At 36.0% G+C, this 23,415-nt stretch overlaps 1 protein-coding gene across 1 annotated transcript in view; it reads left to right on the top strand.

Moving 5' to 3' along the window:
* The window catches only part of LOC150086108 (uncharacterized), an 84,293-nt gene extending 65,565 nt beyond the window's left edge, over positions 1-18,728 (top strand). Inside the window, exons 8-9 of the mRNA XM_090374798.1 lie at positions 10,312-10,475; positions 18,639-18,728. Coding sequence (XP_090230924.1) covers positions 10,312-10,475; positions 18,639-18,728 — 254 coding nt within the window. The remainder of the gene's footprint in view (positions 1-10,311; positions 10,476-18,638) is intronic.
* Positions 18,729-23,415: the final 4,687 nt, after the last annotated feature.

Genomic DNA, 23,415 nt, shown 5'->3' with positions numbered 1-23,415 from the left:
TAGCAATAGTTTAGCAATTGCTTTTGAAATTGTTAATGCAGTGAACAGTCTCAGGTTCAGTCAAATTATGTGAAAATAGCACAGTCAGATAAGCAAATGTCTCTCAGGGAAACATTTGGAGGCAAGATATTAAATAGCTTCATTAATTGATAAGGCTCTAGAATAGAATTTTGTATGCTTGTATTATAACTGTAATTGTTCTCCTGCAGTTGTGTGCAATATGATCTCACCAATCTCCTATTCTATATAGAGAAAACAGTTTTAAATTGAAGTTTAGTATATCTTACTTCAAATAATTCCAAGTCTGCCAAATATTATCCACATAAGGAATTTTTTTGTTAGAAAAACAACAGTTGTATACTTTGCAGTATGCAGTGAGTACTGTTTATAATGATCACCAACATCCTTTAGTAGCTACTATATAAGGTGTTGATGATCAATATGGAAGTACTCAGAGTACATTTTTTTCCCCGGCAAGTGGGTTTCCTAACCTTTGAGATTGCTCTGGTGCTGACCAAGAATCTGCAAGTTTCATTCGGCGCCTCCGTAGCCAGGTGAGCAGGAGCAACAGTGCATAGCACACGCTTCTTGGTTAGACCGGGGTTCGAGCCCGTGACCACCAAATACGGAGGATATGGAAAGGTGAGGGAATGACCACCGCATATCCCCGGAGCAATATGGCCTTAGTTGCTAATGCTCCTAAAAACCAAACAAACAAACAAAGCAAGTTTCATTGGAAAATTTAGGATGTGAAAAGTTCTAGCATTATTAATTTACAGTGAACCCCCGGATATTTGTGGGGGATGTTCCTAGAAATCAGCACTAATATTAAGACCATCTAATTTTATGTGGATAGGAAGGCTAGGTGGACCTTACTTACATGTACCAAGGGTCACAGTCTTAACATGAAACATATGTAATAACATGCTTATTGTAACAAAAAATAAATATAAACACTATCAACCCAACAGTGTAATTTGGCCGCCAAAAAAATCCACAACAACAACAACTATTAACCTACCAATAATAATGATATTCAAAAGATATAGGGTGGCTATGATACAGGAGGATGGATTAGAGATTAAAGGTCTTTCCAGAGAGGTGACTTTTATGAGAATCTGCAGAGGAAGAAGGTGAAGTTGTGATGTTCTTAATTTTTTTTATGCATATTTGCTTCATCTTTCATTTCAAATCCCTGTTAGTTTCCTTGTAAAGGGCTGCATGAACCTCCAGTCCACTTAAATTTTTGACTATGCTCCATCAAAAGGTTCATTTCAAATACCTTGTCATCCAGAACTTTTTAGACCTATCCATCCAAAATATCCAACAGTCTTAAGTAACAGCCAAGTCTTTTGAATGATGTCTCTTCTTTGCTAGTTTGATCTCATTTTATTTGAAATCATTGAAACTCACCTCCTACACCATATGATGAAATGACAATCGTCTGCAGCTCTTCTGGTAAGAATTCTGACAAATGTGGGCCAGAGTAATGTGACTTTAATTGTTGTAATGAGACCCTGATCCATCATTCAGTTCTTAAAAATGTGGTGAAGGAAGTGATACAAAAAGGCAGTTTATCCTTATATCAGTGAGTATATAAAATTAAGTGGTTTAAAGAAACATAGTTTGTCCTAAAAATCCAGAAAATAAATAAGTTCTACATGCAGTTTGCTATTATGAAAAGAGCAATTCTTAAAAAACACAGTTGAAACACTTCACTGTCATTTTCCTCTTCATAAAATGAAAAAACTTTTTATTGTTACATTAGAATTAGAAAATTTTGAAATTTCACTAGTTAAAAAAAAAAAAAAGAGAAAGCTAAATTAGATAAGATATTTCTCTCTATATACTGGCATATCTGCTCTGGAATTGACAACAATGAAATCATTAAGTTGCTGCTCTGTTGTCAGCTACATAAATAGTACTGTTAAAACTTGACTCTACTTTTTATTAAATTTTTTTAATCATCTGATGGTGATTAGGCTATATATCTGTGCAACCTGCAAAAGATGCACCAATGTATGTTCAAACATCTGCAGACAGTGAGGGACTGGAATAAGAATTGGCCTTTGCATTTAAAGTAAACTGTCCTAGCAATGGTGAATAGCATGACCTTGGTATGGATAACACTAGTCAACAGCTAAACTGTTTTGGTAATAAAATTAGCCAATTTTGACTTATATTAATGTGCTAAATATGAATATGACAATTAAATTGGATTATTAGCTCTAGTTTTGATCTACTACGTCACTTTACATCAGGGGTGGGCAACTTTTTTCGTCAGCGGGCCGAATGAAATTTTCGTATCATGATGCGGGCCGAATGAAATTTTCGCATCATGATGCGGGCCGGAATAGATTGAACAATTTGATAAAAAAAATCAGAACCTAAAAAAATGTTATATTACTTGAATTACCAAATTATTAATGTATTTTAAAAAAAAATATCTGAATGTCCAATTATCATTGAAAATGTGGCATTCGGCATCAGTTTTTCTTTTTTTTTTTTAATTGGCTCATTTTATGGTCTATAAATTATATTAAATTAAAAATTGTAATAATTAGAAAAGACATAAAATATCTCGCACCAATATTATTTTTTTCAATAAGAAGTCAAACCCAAAGGAACTTCGTTCGATCGATGCTACAATAATAATTAGGAAATAACTCTTTGACGCTGCGTAGAATCACTTGGTTACTGTTGTACTGGCCGCGATTCCCGATTGAACTGAATTAAGCCGAACGTTTACGGCGAGTGTAGTCAGGTACGGATTTTCTATATTTATGCATTTACCGAGGGGGCCGGATTCAACATCGTCGCGGGCCGGCTGTTGCCCACCCCTGCTTTACATGTATAGTGCCATTTAATGCTTTTACAACACTGTTTTTGCTTGATTTTTGGGGAAGTTTAGCCTTGAGGTACAGTTTGTGTGGGAACACTGCAGCCATTAGTGCTGAGTCACACTATTTCCTCTCTAGATGTGTCATTCAGTCAATCTGAGCCAGCTATCTGTCCATGCTATATTTGGTTTTGACTAAGCATAAACTTAAAATTTGGCATGTTGCATTAGTGTGTAAATAGTGCAGTTGATTTTTATGTTTGTGGTGAAAGTGACATTTGCATCCCAGAAGTGTGCCATTACTCCGATAATAATAAAAAAAAAAAAAAAAAAAAGCCCACAACTGTTATATTGGCTGAAAAGTTGGGGACCAAGAGAAAAACTGACATCTCATATTTTCTGCAATAATTGTGTTTCTGATCTCTGCAGCTGGGTGATAGAGAAGGCCACTCAATGCCTTCTGCTGTGCCTATGGTATGGAGAGAGCCTTTGGATCATATAACGGACTGTTATTTTTGTATGGTACCACCGCTTCACCAAGGGATTTCCAAGAAGAAAAATTGAGCCTTAAGTTACTACTTTAATATACCATCTGCTATTTGACTGGTACCCCACAGAGAAGGACGTGCCATTTGTGAGCCACCAGCTGAATATGTTTTAAAATCTGATGAGTTAGGTGATGGCTGAAATAAATCAACTGAACCCTCTACATCAACAGATTTTGATTTTATTTCCAAATTCCCCTCTGCAGAACCAATGAAATTACACAAAATGAATTAAATGACCTTATCAGGATCTTGATTTACCAAAAAATAAGGCAGAACTTTTAGGCTCAAGACTGCAACGGTCCTTGAGGTTGTCACAGACATTCTCTCAGATATGCCAGACAAGCTGTTCTTGCTACCTGGGAGTCTAAAACGCTGATGGAACTGATATTTGGGTGACACTCAAGTCAAGTGGACCCAATTTCGGCGAAGTCCGGACGGTCTATGACAGCCAAATCCTCTGCTTGCACCTTCACGATGGTGGGACTGTTAGTAATCCTGGGTATAACCTTCATGCACAAGTACATGGTGGGTGACCACCCAGGTGTGAACCAACGTAAGCAGGGGTCGAGGTGTGGCGCCCACACCACATGGAGGAACGCCGCCCCTCTATGTTACCAGGCAGTACTAGGTGGTAGATGACTCTCATCAACCGGTGAAATACCACCACTTTGCTTATTGGAGGCTTGAAGTGGTGGAACCCATGTTTAGTCTCTAGAGCTAAGTTCCGGCCAACCCTTCCCTATCTCTTCCATCATGCAGTATGATTGATGATTTTTGAGGTTATGATGAATGTCGTGGCGAGATCCAATATTCCTTACATTTCGAGGGTACAGCTCTAAAACGGTGTTCGCAGGCCAGCCGCTAGATAGTGCACCGGACCAAACCTATTGGTAACTCTCTAGGAGGCTTCCGGATCAGCTAGTGTATAATCTCACTACCTCTACTCTGCCAGATAGTGACTGGAGGGAGTCCGAGTAGTGTGTATGCGGGGAGCATTGTCGAGGCCACGTTATGTCAAGGATCTGGGTATATTCTTACCACATGTACGCCATATCCAAAAATTTCATTACTTCATACAGCATGTCCCACCCATTTTTTCTTACTATTGAATACACCATGAATTGTCAAAATAATAGAGCAAGCTTATCTGCAAAAAGATCTATACCTCCCAAGGACTTCCTAATTCATTTCACAAATATACGTGGTCTCAATTCCAATCTCAACGATGTCCATTTCCACTTGCAGTCTTCCAAACCCCATGTACTTTTTCTGACTAAATCTCAGTTATCAGTTGATTCAACTACTGCTCATCTCAGATGTCCAAATTATTTGCTGTATGATTCCTTTCGCCTCAAAGGTGGTACTTGTGCATATGTCCGTTCTGATATTCCCTGTCAGAGACTTGGCAATTTGGAATCTCCTCTCTTTGATCTTCTCTGGCTTAAAATCTCTCTACCTCATTGTGTAAAATTCATCTGTTGTCTCTACCGTTCTCCCAACTCCACTAATCACTTGGAGCTCTTTGACTTCCTCTCTTTGCAACTTGACTTTTTCCAGTCCAACTTTCCTAACAGTGAGGTAATTTTCCTTGGTGATTTTAACGTTCACAACTCCAGCTGGTTTCCATTTTCTAGTCACACCGACCCAGCAGGTCGAGATGCTGAGGCTTTTGCAATTACTATTGACCTAGCACAAATTGTTCATTTACCTACAAGAATACCGGACAATCCTAATCATACAGCCAATACGCTTGATCTTTTTCTCACAAACAACCCTTCTAAGTACAAGGTTGAAGTGAGAGGTCCTTTAGGCACTTCAGATCACAACTTGGTGATTGTCTCTTCTCCAATGGAACCTTTATCTCATGGCTATTCCCAACCTCGTATTGTTTGGCATTACAAGAATGCAAAATGGGATGACCTGCAAGACTTCTTTTCTTCTTTTCCTTGGTCTGATTACTGTTTCAAAACTTCTGATGTCAACGTTTGCTTAGATCGTGTTAGTGAAATTATTCTTGCAGGAATGGAATCCTTTATCCCACACTCCACTTTAAAATCTCGTCCTTTATTTAAACCTTGGTTTTCCAATAAATGTGCTAAGGCTGTCCAAGAGAAGAATGTTGCATATCGTAATTGGCTTGTTTCTAATTCTTCAGTTTCATTTTCTGCCTACACCAAAGCTCGCAACAATTGTAAAGCAGTTATTAATCCGTCCAAACTAGAGTTTGAACAGGCTAAGAGTAGAAAACTTGCTTCTTGCCCTGATTGTAGCCGAGCATTCTGGTCTCTTGGCCGCAACTTTTGCCCATCTCTGCTCCCACCTCTGTTCAAACCAGATGGTTCTGTTGTCACTTCAGCCAAGGATAAAGCTGACCTGCTAGCATCCCATTTTTCTTCCAACTCATGTATTAATGATCTTGGTAAAACACCTCCCACCATGGGCGCCTCCGTAGCCAGGTGGGAAGGAGCAGCAGTGCGTAGCACACGCTTCTTGATTAGACCGGGGTTCGAGCCCGTCACCACCAAATATGGAGGATGCAGAAAGGTCAGGGAATGACCACCGCATATCCCCGAGCAATATGGCCTTAGTTGCTAATGCTCCTAAAAACCAAATAACTAACTAACTAACTAACCTCCCACCATTCCTAACACGCTCCATTCAATGCCTCCTGTGGTCTTCCGTCAAAAGGATATCAGAAGGATTTTGATGAATCTTGATGCTAAGAAAGCTCCAGGTCCTGATGGTATTTCTCCACTTGTTTTCAAAACCTGTGCTCCTGAACTTACTCCTATTCTTTGCCGCCTTTTTTCACTTTCTTATTCCAAAGGTGTTTTTCCTTCTGCTTGGAAATTTGCTCATATCCAGCCAGTTCCTAAAAAGGGTGACAAATCCCTCCCATCCAATTATCGTCCCATTGCAATTACTTCTACTCTTTCTAAAGTAATGGAGAAATCAATCAACCGCCAACTCTTAAACTACCTAGAAACCATCCATCTGATCAACGATCGCCAGTATGGATTCCGTCAGTGTCGATCCACTGGTGATATTCTGGCTTATGTTACCCATTTATGAACTAATTCAATGGAAAGGTTCGGTGAAACACAAGTAGTTGCTCTTGACATCTCAAAGGCTTTTGATCGTGTTTGGCATAATGGTCTTCTAAACAAGCTTCTATCTTATGGTTTGCCAACTGTTTTTAGTAATTGGTTATCCAGTTTTCTCTCTGATCGCTCACTGAGGGTGATGGTAGATGGCTCTCTGTCTTCTAACTTCTCCACTAATGCCGGTGTTCCCCAAGGTTCAGTTCTTTCCCCCACTCTTTTCCTCTTGAATATCAATGACCTTCTTCCATTGACTGGAAATCCTATCCATAGTTTTGCCGATGATAGCACATTGCATTCAACTTTCCATTTTGAGAAACCTTGTCCAGCTCAATCAGCTTCAAGTTCTCGAAAATCTGCTGCCAATTCCTTAAATGCCGATCTTCAGGTAATTCTCCAGTGGGGCAAAGACAACTTAATTGATTTCAACCCTTCTAAATCTCAATCTTGTCTTATATCTCGCAAAAAGGATTCTTCTGCTCCTATGCTTCTCTTTAGTGACACTCCGATTTCTAGGCAAAATGATATATCTCTTTTGGGGATTACCCTGACTTCTAATCTCTCTTGGCACAAACACATTACAAATATTGCTTCCTCTGCATCTAAAAAACTTGGTTTTCTCTTTCGCTCTCGCCGTTACTTTTCTTCCAAACAGCTGCTCACTCTGTATAAATCCCAAATCCGCCCTGCCATGGAATATTGTTCCCACATCTGGGGTGGTGCCCCCAAAACCTCTCTCAGGCTTCTTGATTCCATTCAGAAGAGAGCAGTTAGGTTAATTAATGATTCATCTCTAACAGAGTCTCTCCACTCGCTTTCTCATAGACGCACTGTTTCTGCTGCATGCCTCTTCTACAGATACTTCCATGGGCACTGTTCTTCTGAATTGGCTTCTATAATTCCTGCTCTCTCTTTCAAAACAGTCCGAACACATGCCGCCACCAGCCAACATCCATTTACTGTCCAACTTCAAACCCACAGAACCAACTTTTCATCTTCCTCATTTATTCATTCAACTGCCGTTTTCTGGAACAACCTTCCTTCATACGTATTTCCTGAAAATTACAACCTACAGAAGTTCAAGTCCAATATCAACAAATATCTTCTTTCGTCTTCTCAACCTCCAACCCAAGCACGGTACTAAGTACTATAGGTTCTAATACCTCTCGTGTTTGGGGTTCTCATAAAAAAAAAAAAAAAGAAAAAATCTCCTAATGTTAGTCTGTATATGAGTGCCGCAAAAAAGATTTTGCCCACTTTTTTTAAAATGGAAAATAATCTTGTCTGCATCAATGGTTTAATGGACTCACTTAATATTGACCACAGCCCTCAAGACTGGAGATTCTTCATAGATTCTTCTAAATTGAGTTTAAAATCAGTACTACTACATAATGGTAATGTATGACCATCAATCCCAACAGGCCATGCAGTTCATATGAAAGAATCATATGATAACCTGAAGCTCCTTATTGAATTCATCAGCTACAAGGCAGATTTACCAGTGGCAGATTTAAAAGTTATCGCTACCTTGTTAGGAATGGCCTCTGTAGCCAAGTGGTTAGGAGCGGAAGTGCAGTAGCACATGCTCTTTGAGTTGACCGGAGTTCAAGGCCCTGACTGCTAAATATGGTTGATCTGCCAACCCACACTGGACCAGTGTGGCAGATTATGGTCCATTTCCCTCAGCATGGATTGTTGAGGAGGCTTCCATCCTGCAGTGGATTGAGGATGGCTGCAGTTTTCCTTGCCTGTACCTGTTATAAATGCGGCAGAGAAACAAAATTTTGCTGTTTTCTTTGGGACAGTAGAACATGGTCTGTTTGTTACACAAGGAAAGACTGGTCTTCAAGGCAATCATGTGATCCAGTGATGAAAAATGTCAATTACAGTCCACTAGTTGAGCCAAGCAAAATCCTGTTACCTTTCCTACACATAAAATTGGGACTTATGAAACAATAAACAGTTTGTTATGGCTACTCTGGATCAAGGTGGACCAGCTTTCAAATACCTCAAGGAAAAATTTCTAAGACTTAGTGAGGCGAAAATAAATATTGGCCACAGATACAGGATTCTCAAGGATGAACACTTTGACCAGATCTCTCATGATGATGAGAAAGCAGCCTGGGATATTTTCAGAATTTCAGAAACAAACTTTCTAGGAAACAACAAACAGATAACTATAAACAGCTTGCAAGAAACCTTTCATCTTACCATAAATTAGGTTGCAACATGTCATTAAAAATGCACTTTTTTCATTCCCATTTGGATTTTTTCCCAGACAACTGTGGTGCATTAAGTGATGAGCATGGCGACAGATTCCATCATGATATCTTGGCAATGGAGAAGAGATGCCAAGGCTAGTGGAACTCTGCAATGCTAGCTGATTATTGTTGGACTGTGCCAAGAGATGCCCTAGATGTTGGGTACAAATGACAGGTGAAGAAAAAGCATAAAATGTGAATCAAGTGATTTTTATATATTTTGCTGATCAATATGAGTTAATATTTTTTTCAATAACTAAAAATGTATCAATTCTTATTATTTTAACTGTTTTCTGAAGTTTTTTTTTAACATATAACATGTTTTTCAATATATTAAACATTTAAGTTGGATATTCTTTATTTATCCCATTTTAGGCCTGCATAGTGTATTTTATAGAATGTAAGACTTGACAGTCTTTGCAAAATTTGAGCAAAAGTAATTTTTTTAATGCTAATTTCTGAACTCTGCACATGCAGAACAATACAGAAAAAATACTTTCATCAAAGAAACGAAAAAAAAAAAAAAATTGAAAATTTGTTGACCAGTAATTAAATTTTTTTAATTATAAAGTAATGATAATTATATAAAAAAAATGAATAAACAAAAAATCGTGCACTGATAATCTTTTACCTCCATTACTTGAAAAGATTCAAATTTTAAAATAGATTGCTGGAAACACATAACCGGAAGGGTATAAAGAGAAAAATATAAATGTAAGTTCAGTTTATGGACAAAGTTTGAATTTTCCATTAGAGCCAGCCCCATTGACCCTTCTGGCATTTGCCAGATGGCCAGTATTTCATTGACTGTGAATTGTAAAACAAAGAAACTATAAGCATAGTTTCCTGCTGGCCTTTAGCCAGCAGGTAGTTAGTTGGTGGAACAGACTTCCATCCTTTGTTGTGGAAGTTGATAGCCTAAATAAATTTAAGGCTGAGCTGGACAGATATTTGGAACAAACGGAGGTGTGAAATGGGAGCAGTTTTTTTTTTTTTTTTTTTTGCTGATGCTGCATAAGCTTGCTTTCTTGCATCATATGCCTATGTTAATGCCAGTGAGCAGTTAATTAGCCAGTGGATTATTTATACTTGCAAAATTTGTTTGTTTCGGATTTACAGCTAATTAAAAAAAAATTCTTAAATTCCATTGCCTCATAATTAAAAATTAGATAATTTGAATCATTTCAATGGATATGTAACTTAAAAATTATCTGCACCCCACTGTGATATGTTTATTACTTTGTTTTATTCCTGCATTGGAAACGTGACCTATGTCTTCAATACTTTTTTGTATTATCATTTGTGGTAATTATGCTATGCCCTTTATATGTTATCTCAACATTATGTAATGGAAGTACACTATTTCAGACTACATTTTTTGCATAGACTAAATTTATATGTAGCAAGTGCTCTTCATTCTGCTCATTATGTTTTACTATTTTAGCTCAAGTTATCTATCATATATCAGTAAAACTTTCAATATTCAGTAATATATGTGAATAATAATTTATTAACCATTAATAGCCGTGGCACTAATGGCAACTGTTATTTAATGCATGTAGCATTATCTTCCTACCAGCCATGCTTGCTTGCACTAAACGAAATGGTAAAACTTCAAGTAGACAGATGTGAAAAGTGGCAAACTAGACAAAAACAGCTATATACAGATCTTGTGGGATCATTTCAGGAAGATTTTAAATATACTACTTGGGATGAAACACATCAGGTAAGATTGTTTAATTTTGCTAGCACTAAATGAAATATACTGTTTTATAGTTGTTTTGTAATTTGTTTAGCATGGGATTTATTTAAACTGCTTATTATCTAAATGCATTTTAGGGCTTAAGTCTCAGGGTGCATGAAAGTTTTACTGAGAATGGCATCATTTAAGTATCTTATATTGTGAATAACTTCACAACAAGTTGCCATGATATTGCACTACCTCAAATAAGTAATGCTTTACCAATGGAGAAGACTATTCGAGGTAGTACAATATAATGGCAACTAGTTGTAAAGGTATTCGCAATATGAGATACTTAAATGATGCCGTTCTCAGCTATTTTAGAGTTTGCGTACTAACATGATGTTCTAGCACTAACTTGTACATCAGTTAAATTTTCACATAGCCTTAGTCTTAAACCCTAAAATGCATTTAGTCTGATTCATTTCATAACTGAATTGTCATTGCATCATCAGGGTATCTACCTACCTACCCACCGAGGAAAGGCTATAAAGCCTTGAAACGGTTCTGTCTGGGCGGTCGCATCAACTGAGAATAAGTAATAATAGTCTTCTCCATTGGTGAAGCATTACTCATTTGAGGTAGTGCAATATCATGACAACTCACAAAGGTATTTACAATGTGAAATACTTAAACAATGCTGTTCTCAGTTATTTTAGAATTTCCTGCATACTAACATGATGTTCTGGCACTAACTTGTATGTCAGTTACTGCTTATTATCTTTTTTTTTTTTTCTTTTTTTTTTACAAACCATATTCTCCATAGACAGTTAACTTCTCGTATATCCTCCATTGGGGAGATGCAGACTTAGTTAACTTCAGTTCTTTCAAAACAGTTCTATTTCTTTCATATGTACATACATACACAAAGGAAATATATATTTCCTTTGTGTATGTATGTATGAAATATGAAATACATAGGTCATAAATCACTTTACCATTTTTTTTAAAAAAAAAGCAGTCTATGGTTTTAAAACCTGCTAGAAAACAATAATAAAATAAATTTTCTGTTTATACTCCGGGACGACCAAACGGTCAGAGGAGTTCACAAGATAGACAGAATACAAGAAACAGCACCGTATTCAGTAGTCACGGGCTTGAACCCCGGTCACTCAAGGCACGTGTACTTATGCACCCGCGCGCCTAACCACTAGGCTACGGCGGCCTTCATAATGTAAACATATTAATGAAACTCCATTTTGTTTTAATTATTTTATTTTACACCTTGCCTATTCAAAATGGTGGCCTTGTGCCTTGAAACAGGAAGTAAGTCTGTTTTCTAAAATTTTGATAAACTTTCAAACATAACTGCCCTGCTCATCCGAAAATCAGTGAGCATTTAAACAATGTCCATGTGGAGTTCTTCACTTCACTGGGAATTCCACTTCAGCTGTGCAACCAGTGGATCAACATTTTAAAGATGCATTTGAATAAGTACCTTGTACATAAATTGCTTACCCTTGTGAAACTGAATGGAAAAACTGAAAAGTTCAAAATTTCTGTGTTAGATGCAATGCATTATTTAGCAGCATCATGGGATACAGTGAGCCCTACTGTTATAATTAATTCCTTTAAAAAGGCTGGGTTTTATAATGATATAAAAGAAAATGTTGAAAGTGATGAAGAAGAGGAATGGATTTGTTTTGATGAATGGGATTTCCTACAGAGTAATTTGGGATTTACAATAAAATGTTTATGCTTGTCTGAAGTATTTGGTAATGAATTTAATGAACAGAATGTTAAGCAATTAGAAATTCTGAAATAGTACTTAAAAAATCATTATTTTTAACTAATGTATGTGTATCTTTTCATTTTTATTTGTGTAGTTAATATTTCATACCCTTAGGTTACTTTCTAAACAAATTACATGCTAAACAAATTACAAAACAACTAAAAACTATACAGTAGAACCCTATTAAGTTTTCCTTCATAAGAAGTTCTAAACTTCCACACACTTGGAAAACTTAATAGGGTTCTACTGTATATATATTTCTTTTTTTAGGAAAGAAAAATTTATTTGCAATATAGCATCATTCTCCATTCAGTCCTTTTGGTGTTTATTGGCATGTCACTAGTGGGAAGTCAGCCACCTCCTTTAGTGTAATTCCTGACAACCAATGATAGTTAACTTATAAGACAAGAGATGCCAAAAAGTGAAAAAAAAAAAACAAAGTTTTTAGATTAGAGGTATTAATTGCTTATTGGTCTGCCTATAGTTAAAAATAGTTCTGAAATAAGACTTAAAACCCTTTTTATAGAACAGCAAAATTTGATTGAAAAGATGAAAGTATTTTTAAAGGCATTAGTCTAAAATTTTGAGGCTGTTATTTATTTATTAGTAGTGGCAAATGATGCAAGAAAGCAAGCTTATAAAGCATCAGCCAAAAAAAAACCCAACTTTCCCATTTCACTTATCCATTCTGTCTAAAGGTTGGTTCCAGCGATCAACCACCAATTGACTAAAGGCAAACTTTTGCACATCTATTCTGCAACCATCCTTCTTCAGTTTGAATTTTGCCCTCTTATGTGCATAGTCTGAGCAAGAGGAAGAATCCCATCAGCAGTGAGCTTGCTTAATCCATTCAAAACCTTAAGGCTTCAGGTGTGCAAATTGCAGTGTCTCAAGACTAGGCACCTGCAGGGATATCTGATTGAGGTGTTTAAAGCCTGAATGGATCGAGTAAGCTGAATGTTAATGGCATTCTTCCACTTGATGAAACTACACACGCACGGTGCCTCCGTAGCCAGGTGAGCAGGAGCAGCAGTGCGTAGCACACGCTTCTTGATTAGACTGGGGTTCGAGCCTGTTACCACCAAATACGGAGGATGCAGAAAGTTCAGGGAATAACCACCGCATATCCCCGGAGCAATATGGCCTTAGTTGTTAATGTTCCTAAAAACCAAATAACAAAACACACTCACACTCACACATGAGGAGGCATAAATTCAAATTGAGCAAGGATGGTTGCAGGACAGATGTGTGGAAGTTTGCCTTCAGTCATAAGGTGGTTTATTATTGTAACAGGCTTTCTTCTGTTGTTGTGGAAGTGGATGGGTTGAATAAATTCACTCAAGGACTAGACAGATTCTTAGAGGGCACAGATGGTTGAACTGTGTAGTGTTTTTTTTTTTTTTTTTTTTTTTTTTGACTGATGCTATATAAGCTTCCTTTCTTGCATCATTTGCCATTACTACTACAATTAGATGTTCTTATTTTCCAGATGCTGCTGTTTACAGAACTGAAGCCTTTCTTGGTAAAGTACCTCCTTTGTTCCCCCCTCACTAATGTCATTGTTGTTTTCTGTACCTGCTCCAGCAACTGTACAGCCTTCCTAAAATGAATCTCCAGCCCTGTATGCAGTATTCAAGATGCAGCCTAGCCATTGCCTTATACAATCACCTCCTTATCCCTGCTAGCAAAATTCCTGTATATCATTAACAAACCCCCATGTCTGCACTGCTCAGAATTTGATATCTGACTGAACAGTTACCCTAGCTCTTTTTCATTTTCTATTACAGAGTACAGTACCACATGGTTCGTACATTAATCTGCGATTATTACTACCCATATGCAGTACTTTGCATTTGTCAGTGTTCAACCTTAATTGTCATTTCTCAGCCCATATGTCTAATTTTTCTAGATCTTGTTGCAGTAGCATATCATAATTATTGTCATTAACAACCCTGACAACCTTTATCATCTGAAAACTTAGACATTAAGCCTGATATACCTTTATCAATATCATTAATAAATACAGAAAACAACAATGGGCCCAGCACTGAACCCTGGGGGATTCCACTTATAACATTAGTCCACATAGAGCAGTGTCTGTTGATAACAACTCTTCTCCCACTCCACCATCCCATCCCTTTATCTGCAGTAACTTGTCCTTAGTGCCACACTGCTCCTATTTGTACAGCAGTCTATTATATGCAACAGTATCAAAAGCTTTCCCGAAATCCAAGTATACAATATCAGAATTATTTTTTGCATCCAATTCCTTTGTTATTGCATCATAGTATCCAATGAAATTGGTCAGACAAGATTGCCCTCATGACAAATCCATGCTGTGACAAGTATAACTGCACTCCTGTCTAGATTGTCCTGCATTACTTCTTTAACCAGTGACTCCATTATTTTCTCTGGTATAGAAATTAAGTTAACATGTCTGTAATTACTCATGTCACTCTTTGATCTCCCCCCTTTGTGAATTGGAAATACATTTGCACATCTCCAGTCTGCAAAGACTTCTCCCTAAATCCAAGAATTCTCTCATAATTGTGACGAAGGGTTTGATTACCCCCCCCTTGCTGCCTCTTTTAATATAATTGGATAGATCTGATCCACCCCACATGCCTTTCTTACATTTAACTTCAGCAATTTTTCTTCCACTTTCCTCCTTAATTATTACAAAATCATTTAGCTCCCTGATAAGGTTTGATAAACTTCTTGCTTCCATTCCCCTAAAGAATTCCTCATGTGTGATTATAGATGCAATATACTTATTCAGCTTGTCAGCAACCTGAGCAGAATCATTAACAGTTGAATCATCGATATCAAGTGGGTGTATGTGATTCACCCCTTCCTTCTAGTGTTTACATAAGATAGATGTCTTTGCTGTTTTTCTTTGTGTCCTTTGTTTCTGCCAAAGATTTCTCACAATCTGCCTTAGCTTGCCTGACATCCTTTGTGACTTGTTTGCAGACTAGTTTATATCTAATATAGGCTTCTGTATCACCTGATAATTATTGTGTCCCATGCATTTTTCTTCTCTGCAATGTGTGTCATTAGTTCATCTGACATATATTTAGGTCTAAGCTTTGAACTGTATTTCTTAGTTGGTATGAAAAGCCTAGTAGCTTCTGTGATTTATTTCCTTGAATGCTCTCAGTATATACTCCCTGGGCAGAATTGCAAACAATTTCTAATTCAGCCCTATCTTGCAACCTTTCCTCAACATTGTCCTCTACTTGTTAAGTAAGTCAGCTGATTTCCTACTCTTAATTTCATTAATATCAATGTGTACAACAATATCACCTTTTGTGGCCTTAAAAGACAATATCTACTCTACAACATCTTCAACTTTTGCCCTTGGCAGACATACATACCCTGGTCTTCTTCAACCTATCCATTTTTCGGTAGCTGGGAGCTTGATGGGCCCCCATTTTAATAATACCTTTGAGGTCATCCACCCTACTTTTCAAGTTCTCATAAAGGCTCATCATAATGTTGAGTTGGCACCTCATTTCTTCACACACTCTCTGCACTGTACACACACAAAGTCTTGGCTATATCTTTTCCTGCTCCTGGAAGGTTCGCAAATAGCATGTTTTGTCAGGCCATAATTCATAGGAGAATTGCCTCCCCTTCAGTTCTTCCCACACCGCAGCACTCCCACTACTTTGCTGGTCTAGTCTGGTACATGATATCCATTTAAATTCAGTATAATTGAGAATACTACACTAAACTAATATACTTAAATGCAATAATAACACTACTGTAATTTGTCAGTTATGTAGCAATAATATGTACTAGCCTATCAAGTGTATGTTACATGTATTATGCCATACTGTTAGGTTTGTAAAGTTAAAAGTTAATTATAATAGATAACCAAATTATCTAACTAATACCAACCTATGTAATTCGAACTATTGAAATACCTATTTACCACAATTAAAACACTAGAATTCCCCTACCACACACTACAGTATAAGTTATGAGATACGATATTGGTGCCAAATCACTAACATAAAGTTTCTGTGTATATTAAGCCATAACAAATGTGACCTAGACAGTTGAACTACTTAACTATGCTATGAGTAAGTAACACTGCTCTTAAAAGAGAAGTATAATGTTCATCATCATCATCAGACATTTTCAATCCACTGCAGGATGAAGGCCTCTCCAGCAACTTTCCAGTTCCTTCTGTTTTGTGCAATGGCCATCCATTTACTACCCACAGAGTCATGAATTTCATCTATCCATCTCCGCCGTTGTCTTCCAGGTTTTCTTCTAGCTCCTTTTGGGTTCCATTCTGTTATTTTCTTAGTCCATCTGTCGTCATGTCTTCGAACTATTTGTCCTGCCCAAGACCATTTTAGTTCTTTAGTTTTGATAAGAATGTCCTTTACTTGAGTTTGCTGCCTAATCCATGTGTTTCTCTTCTTATCTAACAGTCTGATTCCCAATATAATTTGTTTCCTTCTTCGCTGTGTAGTTCTCAGCTTCTCTTCTACTCTTTTGGTGAGTGCTCAAGTTTCACTTCCATAAGTCATGGTGGGGAGTATACACTGGTTCATTATTTTACAGTTTCAGACAAACTGGGATATTGCTCTTCAGTATGTGACTATATTTCCTGAATGCTATCCATCCAAAATTTATTCTTCTCTTGACTTCCAGCCATTTATCATTATTACAGCTAATGACTTGTCCCAGATAAGTATATGACTCCATCTTTTCAATTACTGCTCCTTCAGTCATTGTCCCTTTCTATGGCATACTTGTTCACCCTTACTTTTGTTTTAGCCATATTCATCTTTAGTCCAAAATCCTTACTAACTCTGCATAACTGATTAAGATTTTCCTCTAATTCTTTGGGATCGTGGCTTATGACCACAATGTCATCTGCAAATCGTAAATGGTTTAGGTGCTCTCCATTCACATTGACTCCTTTCTGCGACCAGTCTAATCTTCTGAAAGCTTCCTCAAGGGCTTGCAGTAAACAGCTTCGGAGATATTGTGTCTCCTTGTTGAACTCCTTTCTCGATTTTAAATTTGCTACTGTCTTTGTCTAGTCTAATAAAGGAGGTAGCGTTCTCATATATTTTCTTCAAAATCATAATATATGGGGTATCTATGCCTTGTTTTCCAATGCCTGAAACATTACCTTATGCTGTATGGAGTCGAATGCCTTTTCATAATCCACAAATGCCAGGCATAATGGTGTTTTATATTCATTTGCTTTCTCCATTAGCTGTGATATTACATGAAGGTGATCCATAGTTGAGAATCCTGTCCTAAAGCCAGCTTGCTCTTTCGGTTGATTCTCATCAAGTATTATTTCTAATCTGTTAGTAATGACCCTTGTGAACAACTTGTAGATGTGGGATAACAAGCTAATTGGTCTATAATCTCCAATTTCTGATTTATCTCCTTTCTTATGCAGCAAAACTGTGATTGCATTATTCCACTGCTTAAGCATCACACCTTTTCTAATGCACTCTGTGAAGAGCTTTGCCAGTTTTTGTGTTATGTCTCTTCCTCCCAGTTTTAACAACTCTGCAGTAACTTCATCTTTCCCCGGGGCTTTCTGATTCTTCGTTTTCTTCAATGCATGTTCTGCCTCCTCAGGAAGAATATCGGGTATGTCATATGTGTTACTAATTTGCGATCCATCTTCCCCACTGCTGGCATCATTCCCTTGCTCCTTGTATAATTCTCTATAGTAGTCTTCTGTTATTTAAATTATTCCTTCTCTGCTATTTATAAGTACACCATCGCTATTCTTCAATTTCAGTATCATTTGTCTTTCTGTATTACCGCTCATGGCTGCTGATTTAAGTCCTTTGTTTTCCCTTAATACTTGTTCTACTTTTCTTGTGTTAAATCTTCTTATGTCCTCTCTGAATCTCATCTCTTTCTAATTGCTTTACATAACCCAGTATAAATTTTCTCCAATGTCAGTGTTTATCTTGCTCTTCATTTGTTGCCTTCGATTCATCATAACAAGTGTTTCTTGACTCTTTTTTTTTAAATTTTTTTTAATGTTATTTATTCTTAATGTGGTCCTCCCCCCAAATATAGGACTACTTTTTTGGTGTTTGTTGACATATCATCACTGGGAGGCTAGAAATTTTTTTTGTTTCTCCATCTGTGTAGTATTTCATAACCCAGTTGATGGTTTAACTCACAAGATGAGAGATGCTAAAAGCATGTAGGCAATTTATTATAGAAGCATTGTTAACTACACATGAGCTAATGAGTAGTTGGTAAATGGCTGCAAATTACACCCATTTGCAGCAAAGCATGGGGAGCATTTTTATTAGATAAGAATATTCTCTTCCTTAAGATTTTATAAACTGTTTTAATGCCTGACTAGTAGTTAATCTTTCAACAAATTAAATTCATACTATTTTTTTTATTCTTAGATACTTACTGAAAAAAGAATGTCTCATCTATCAAAAAAACTACCAAAAGGAAAGAAGAAGAAAAGTGATTCTGAAAATCATCCTTCTTAATAGGGATTATAATAAGCATAACATTTATAAATAGATTGCAATGTCTTTCACAGAAAATCAAATGAAATCAATTTATATTTTTCATTTGATTTGTTATTGAGAAAAGTATAAGTTCTGTTACTGAACTGATGGAACTTTTGCAGGTTTTCATTAGCAATTACTGAAATGCAAATTAGTAACTATTTTTATATATATACAAAATGGGTATGAAGTCTCCATCAAGGGCTTTTTTTTTAGGTGAGTATCAAGACAAATAGATTCTGTAAATGTTCTTTTAGAATAATGTTTATTTTAATTTTTTAAAATTGTTATTATGCATTACATATAATTATTCCATCCCGTAATGGGGTTTCTTTACGTGCTGATGTTGAATTTTGGATCGGTACTCTTAAACAGTGAAACATGGGGTGCAGTTTTATATTCTCTTCCTTAAGATTTTTAAACTTTCAATAAATTAAATTCATATTCTTTTTTTGAAAGATTAATTAATTGTGTGCTATTACTTTATTAATGAAGGGCTTGCTCAAGAAGAATTTCAGTTAAGGTTTATCCCTTAAAATAGTCTTAAATATTATCAAACTAATTTTTTTAACAAGGGACTTGGATAATCCCCAAATATTTAACAAGCGCACTCCTGCTTTTTAGTCTTTTTCATCTGCAAGATCCTTTTGCACATTTAGATTTTACAGTAAAGTGACTGTGTATAAATACAAATCAAATAAAATCAATAATGAAATAAATTGTGGAATTCTGGGATTCTGTGGAACTCAGATTTAAAAATCATTGTTTCAAATTAATGCAAGAGTATGTACAAGAGTATTTACAAGGTTCACTGTTAGTGATTTGCTTATGGAACTGATACATGATTTTATTTTGTTAAGGCATAATTTACTGGAAAAGTATTATTATAATATTTGAGCATGATGTGATGTGTATGATGTTAACTTAATTAAATATAACACAGTTATTTCCAGACATCAGCTGAGTTTGATGTCTGTGAAATCTGAGTTCTGGTATTGTAGTTAAAAGGATATTAGAATGCATTCAGGTGGAGCAAGGATGGTAAAAGAAAGGAGTAATTTTCATGATAGGTTTTCCAGGAATGGGGGAGGGGAATAAAGTTTTAGGAAATAATTCTTCATTTTGTTTATGGATTTTCCAGTTGTATTAGAAAATGAAAGAAGCATAAATATTTTTCATTCCATGTCACAGAGGTCCTTTAAAAAAAATTTCCTTCTGAGGAATTTTTGAAGACTGTAATGTCAAACTTTTATAAAACAGATTTTAATTAAAATTACACCATTCTTAAACTTATGGAAAAAAAAGTGTGCTGGCAAACTCTTGGTCATCTCGACTAATAAAATATGATCAAGGTTGGTTAGTGTGTTATGCAGTGATCTGTAGTGTTCTTTGAACATTGAAATTATACACTAAGATGACTTCAAAATTTTAAACAAACAAAAAAAAAAAAAAGAAAGAAAGCTGAATAATTAAATAGTTGAACAGTAACATCATAATTCAAAGGTTTGGCAGTATTGCAGCAAATGCAGTTGTACTAGCAGTGTGGTGAAATGAATTTTAAACCTTGAATAGATAAAGAAAATGTAACAGGAGCCATTTAAAACTGGATACTGACTTTTTTTGTTGTATGGTCAATGTTTTAGAAAAGGCATTGAAATACAGTAGTTAGGTACCATAGTGTTACTGTAGACTGAAGGTTTCAGAATGTAAACCACTACCTATGAAAAGTACACTAAGCTTGAAAGTGACAGGAAATTCAATCCTTCAGAAATGCATTTGTATGCTGCCTATATAAATTATGATTTCCTAATAATAACTTTTTATTTTTTATTCATTTTTTAAAACATGTGATTATGATAATGATTTCTTCAAGTTTTAAGTCGCTATCTACTTTATGGTCTTCATCATCAGATTATCTAGGTTTAAAAATGGTATACTACTAGAGATTCAAAGTATGTGGTTATAAGTAAGAAAGATTATAGTATATAAAATGACTATTATATTTATACAAAATATTTACATCATATTTATTACAAATTTACTTGTTGTTACTTGTTAATTGAATATTGGTTAGTTTTTTAATATAGTTGAACTCCAGAAAGAGCAAAACCTAGATTTTGGTATCATTTAGATGCTATAAATTTATAGTGTGGTTTCCAATAGAAAATATTTCTTGATTATTTTTACCAAAACAGATAACCAGAATTTTGCTTTAAGGTACATGGACTGTTATTTTCGAATGAAAAACGAGTGTAACATGGGTGGCTGTGACACAGATTCCCATGTATATCAAAGGGTCAATTAAATTGCAGCATTAGAGTCTTCATTTTCACTCAGAGTGATAAGTAGAAAGGAAGGAAGATTTTGTAATGCTGGAATTTAATTATCCCTTTAATATACATGGGAATCTGTGTCACAGCCCCTCATATTACATTTATTTGTCATACGGAAATAACAGTCCTAACCAAGTCTATGTACCTTAAAGCAAAACTCTGATTATCTGTCCTGCTAAAAATAATAAACAAAAATATTCTATTGGAAACCACACTAAATTCATGGCATGGGAAAATGATTAAATAAAAAACTATAAGTTATGACAGTGCTATTTTCAATATTATAATCATTACAGTACAATTTTTTTATAAAAAGAAAATTCAGAAATGGGCCTATTATGAGCCTATTATTAAATAAAAGGGAAGATACTACCCCCTGTTTGCTTACAGGAGTTTTTGATCCATCCATGCTTCCTGTAGGGTAATGCAAGTAGTAAAAGTATTAGTAATGGCTATATGGTGCAAGGAAGCTTATGGCTTATGCTGCGCTAGCCAAAAAAAAAAAAAAAAAAAGAAAGAGTATGATAATAATAAAATTAAATAAAATAAATAATTAACAAAAGAAAAGGAAATAGACAATCTGTGCATTTCCCTCCTCCTGTAGGTAACTATTCAGCTAACCTTTGAATTTCCCCAAACTGTCAGCCTCAACCACCCATGTAGGTAACTTATTCCAATAATTTATGTCTCGCTGGCTAAAAATAAAACTTCCTGCAATCCAGTAAACATCTCCTCTCCCCCACCCCGTAACTTGAATTTATGGCCTCTAGTTCTAGAATTATTTATAACCGTGAAAATTTCTTCCTCATTCATTTTTCTTTTGCCTCTCAGAGCCTTAAACACCTCAATCAAGTCTTCTCTGAAGTGCGTAGTTCCAAGCAACATATTCGAAGTCTTTCCTTGTATAGATGCCCTTTTGCCAATTTCACCAGGCGGATTACCCATCTTTGGACGCTTTCAAGAAGCTTTGTCTTCCTTTAGGTGCAGTCTCCATACTTGAACACAGTACTGTATTCCAAGTGTGGTCTAACAAAAGCCTTATATAATGGGATTACTGTTATCTCTACTAGCAAATATTTGATAAATCATCAATAGGACACTATGGGCCTACCTTGCAATCTGTCTACAATGCTCGGAGAACTTCATGTCTGACTGTATCAGAACTTCCATGTATCTTTCTTCCACTACTAACTTTAGTGGAAGAAAGTGTATAAGTTATTTTGGTGTTGTTGTTCCCCAGATGTAAGACTTGTTTTTCTGAATTAAAGCAAAGCTGCCACTTTTCTGATCACCCTGAAGTCTGTCTAGGTCACTCTGAAGAAGCTCTGCTTGGCAGTGATCATTAACTACTCTACCGAACTTTACATCTGCAAATTTAGACATCACGCCCTCTATCCCTTCATCGATGTCATATAAAAAAAAATAAAAAACAACGGTGCTCCCAATACTCATTGTTGGGAACCCCGCTCCTTACATTAACCCAATCTGAGGAATAACCATTTATCACAATCTGCTTCCTACCCTGGCCTTAGCTACCAACCTCACTTCTTGGAATAGACTGCAGTCCTGCTACAAATATTAAACAGAAAAAAATAAACCTATGGAATAAACTCCTCTCCCTTTGGCAGGTTAGATGGGATGAAAGTCCCACTGGAGCAGTCACCAGACTTTTTATCCCGGATGTCACCTTTGCCATGAATAAGCCACATTGTAATTGGTTCTACCCATCCATGAACACATCCTAACAGGACACGGCGCTCTTAATGCTAAACTGTTCCAGTTTGGAATGGTGACAAATCCTCATTGCTCCTGTGGGGAAGAGGAATCCTGGAACCACATCCTATTGTCCTGTCCCAACTATGAAGAACAACAGACAACACTTAAAAATAAAGTTCAGAACATCTCATAAGTCAATCTTAAAGACTTAATTGAAAATGAGACTAACTTTCAAACCCTTCAAATCTTCACCAACGATGTCTTCAGCAGAAGAATGCAGATGCTTCACCACACTGGATAATTCAACAAATTCTTGCTGAGCTGTGCCCTGTGTCACCTACCAGTCATCCTGGACTTGAATTCTTTTAATCTCTGAGGTTGTTCAGAGATGTCAACCACTGGTGTTTTTTTTTTATTTATTATTTATTATTACTAATTGATATATTTATTATTTTATTTTTATTATTATTAATTTATTTATTTTATTTATTATTTTATTTTTATTATTATTAATTAATTAATTTTATTTATTATTTTATTTTTATTATTATTAATTAATTAATTTATTATTATTTTTTTTTTTCTCCCTGCTGGTACTCAGGACTGGGCATCCTGAG

The sequence above is a fragment of the Mastigoproctus giganteus genome, chromosome 5 (assembly GCF_048544385.1).
Source record: "Mastigoproctus giganteus isolate SK-2022 chromosome 5, ASM4854438v1, whole genome shotgun sequence".
NCBI classification, from domain to species: domain Eukaryota; kingdom Metazoa; phylum Arthropoda; class Arachnida; order Uropygi; family Thelyphonidae; genus Mastigoproctus; species Mastigoproctus giganteus.
Note: the sequence above shows the minus strand (reverse complement) of the source record. Positions and strands in the feature narration are given on the sequence as shown.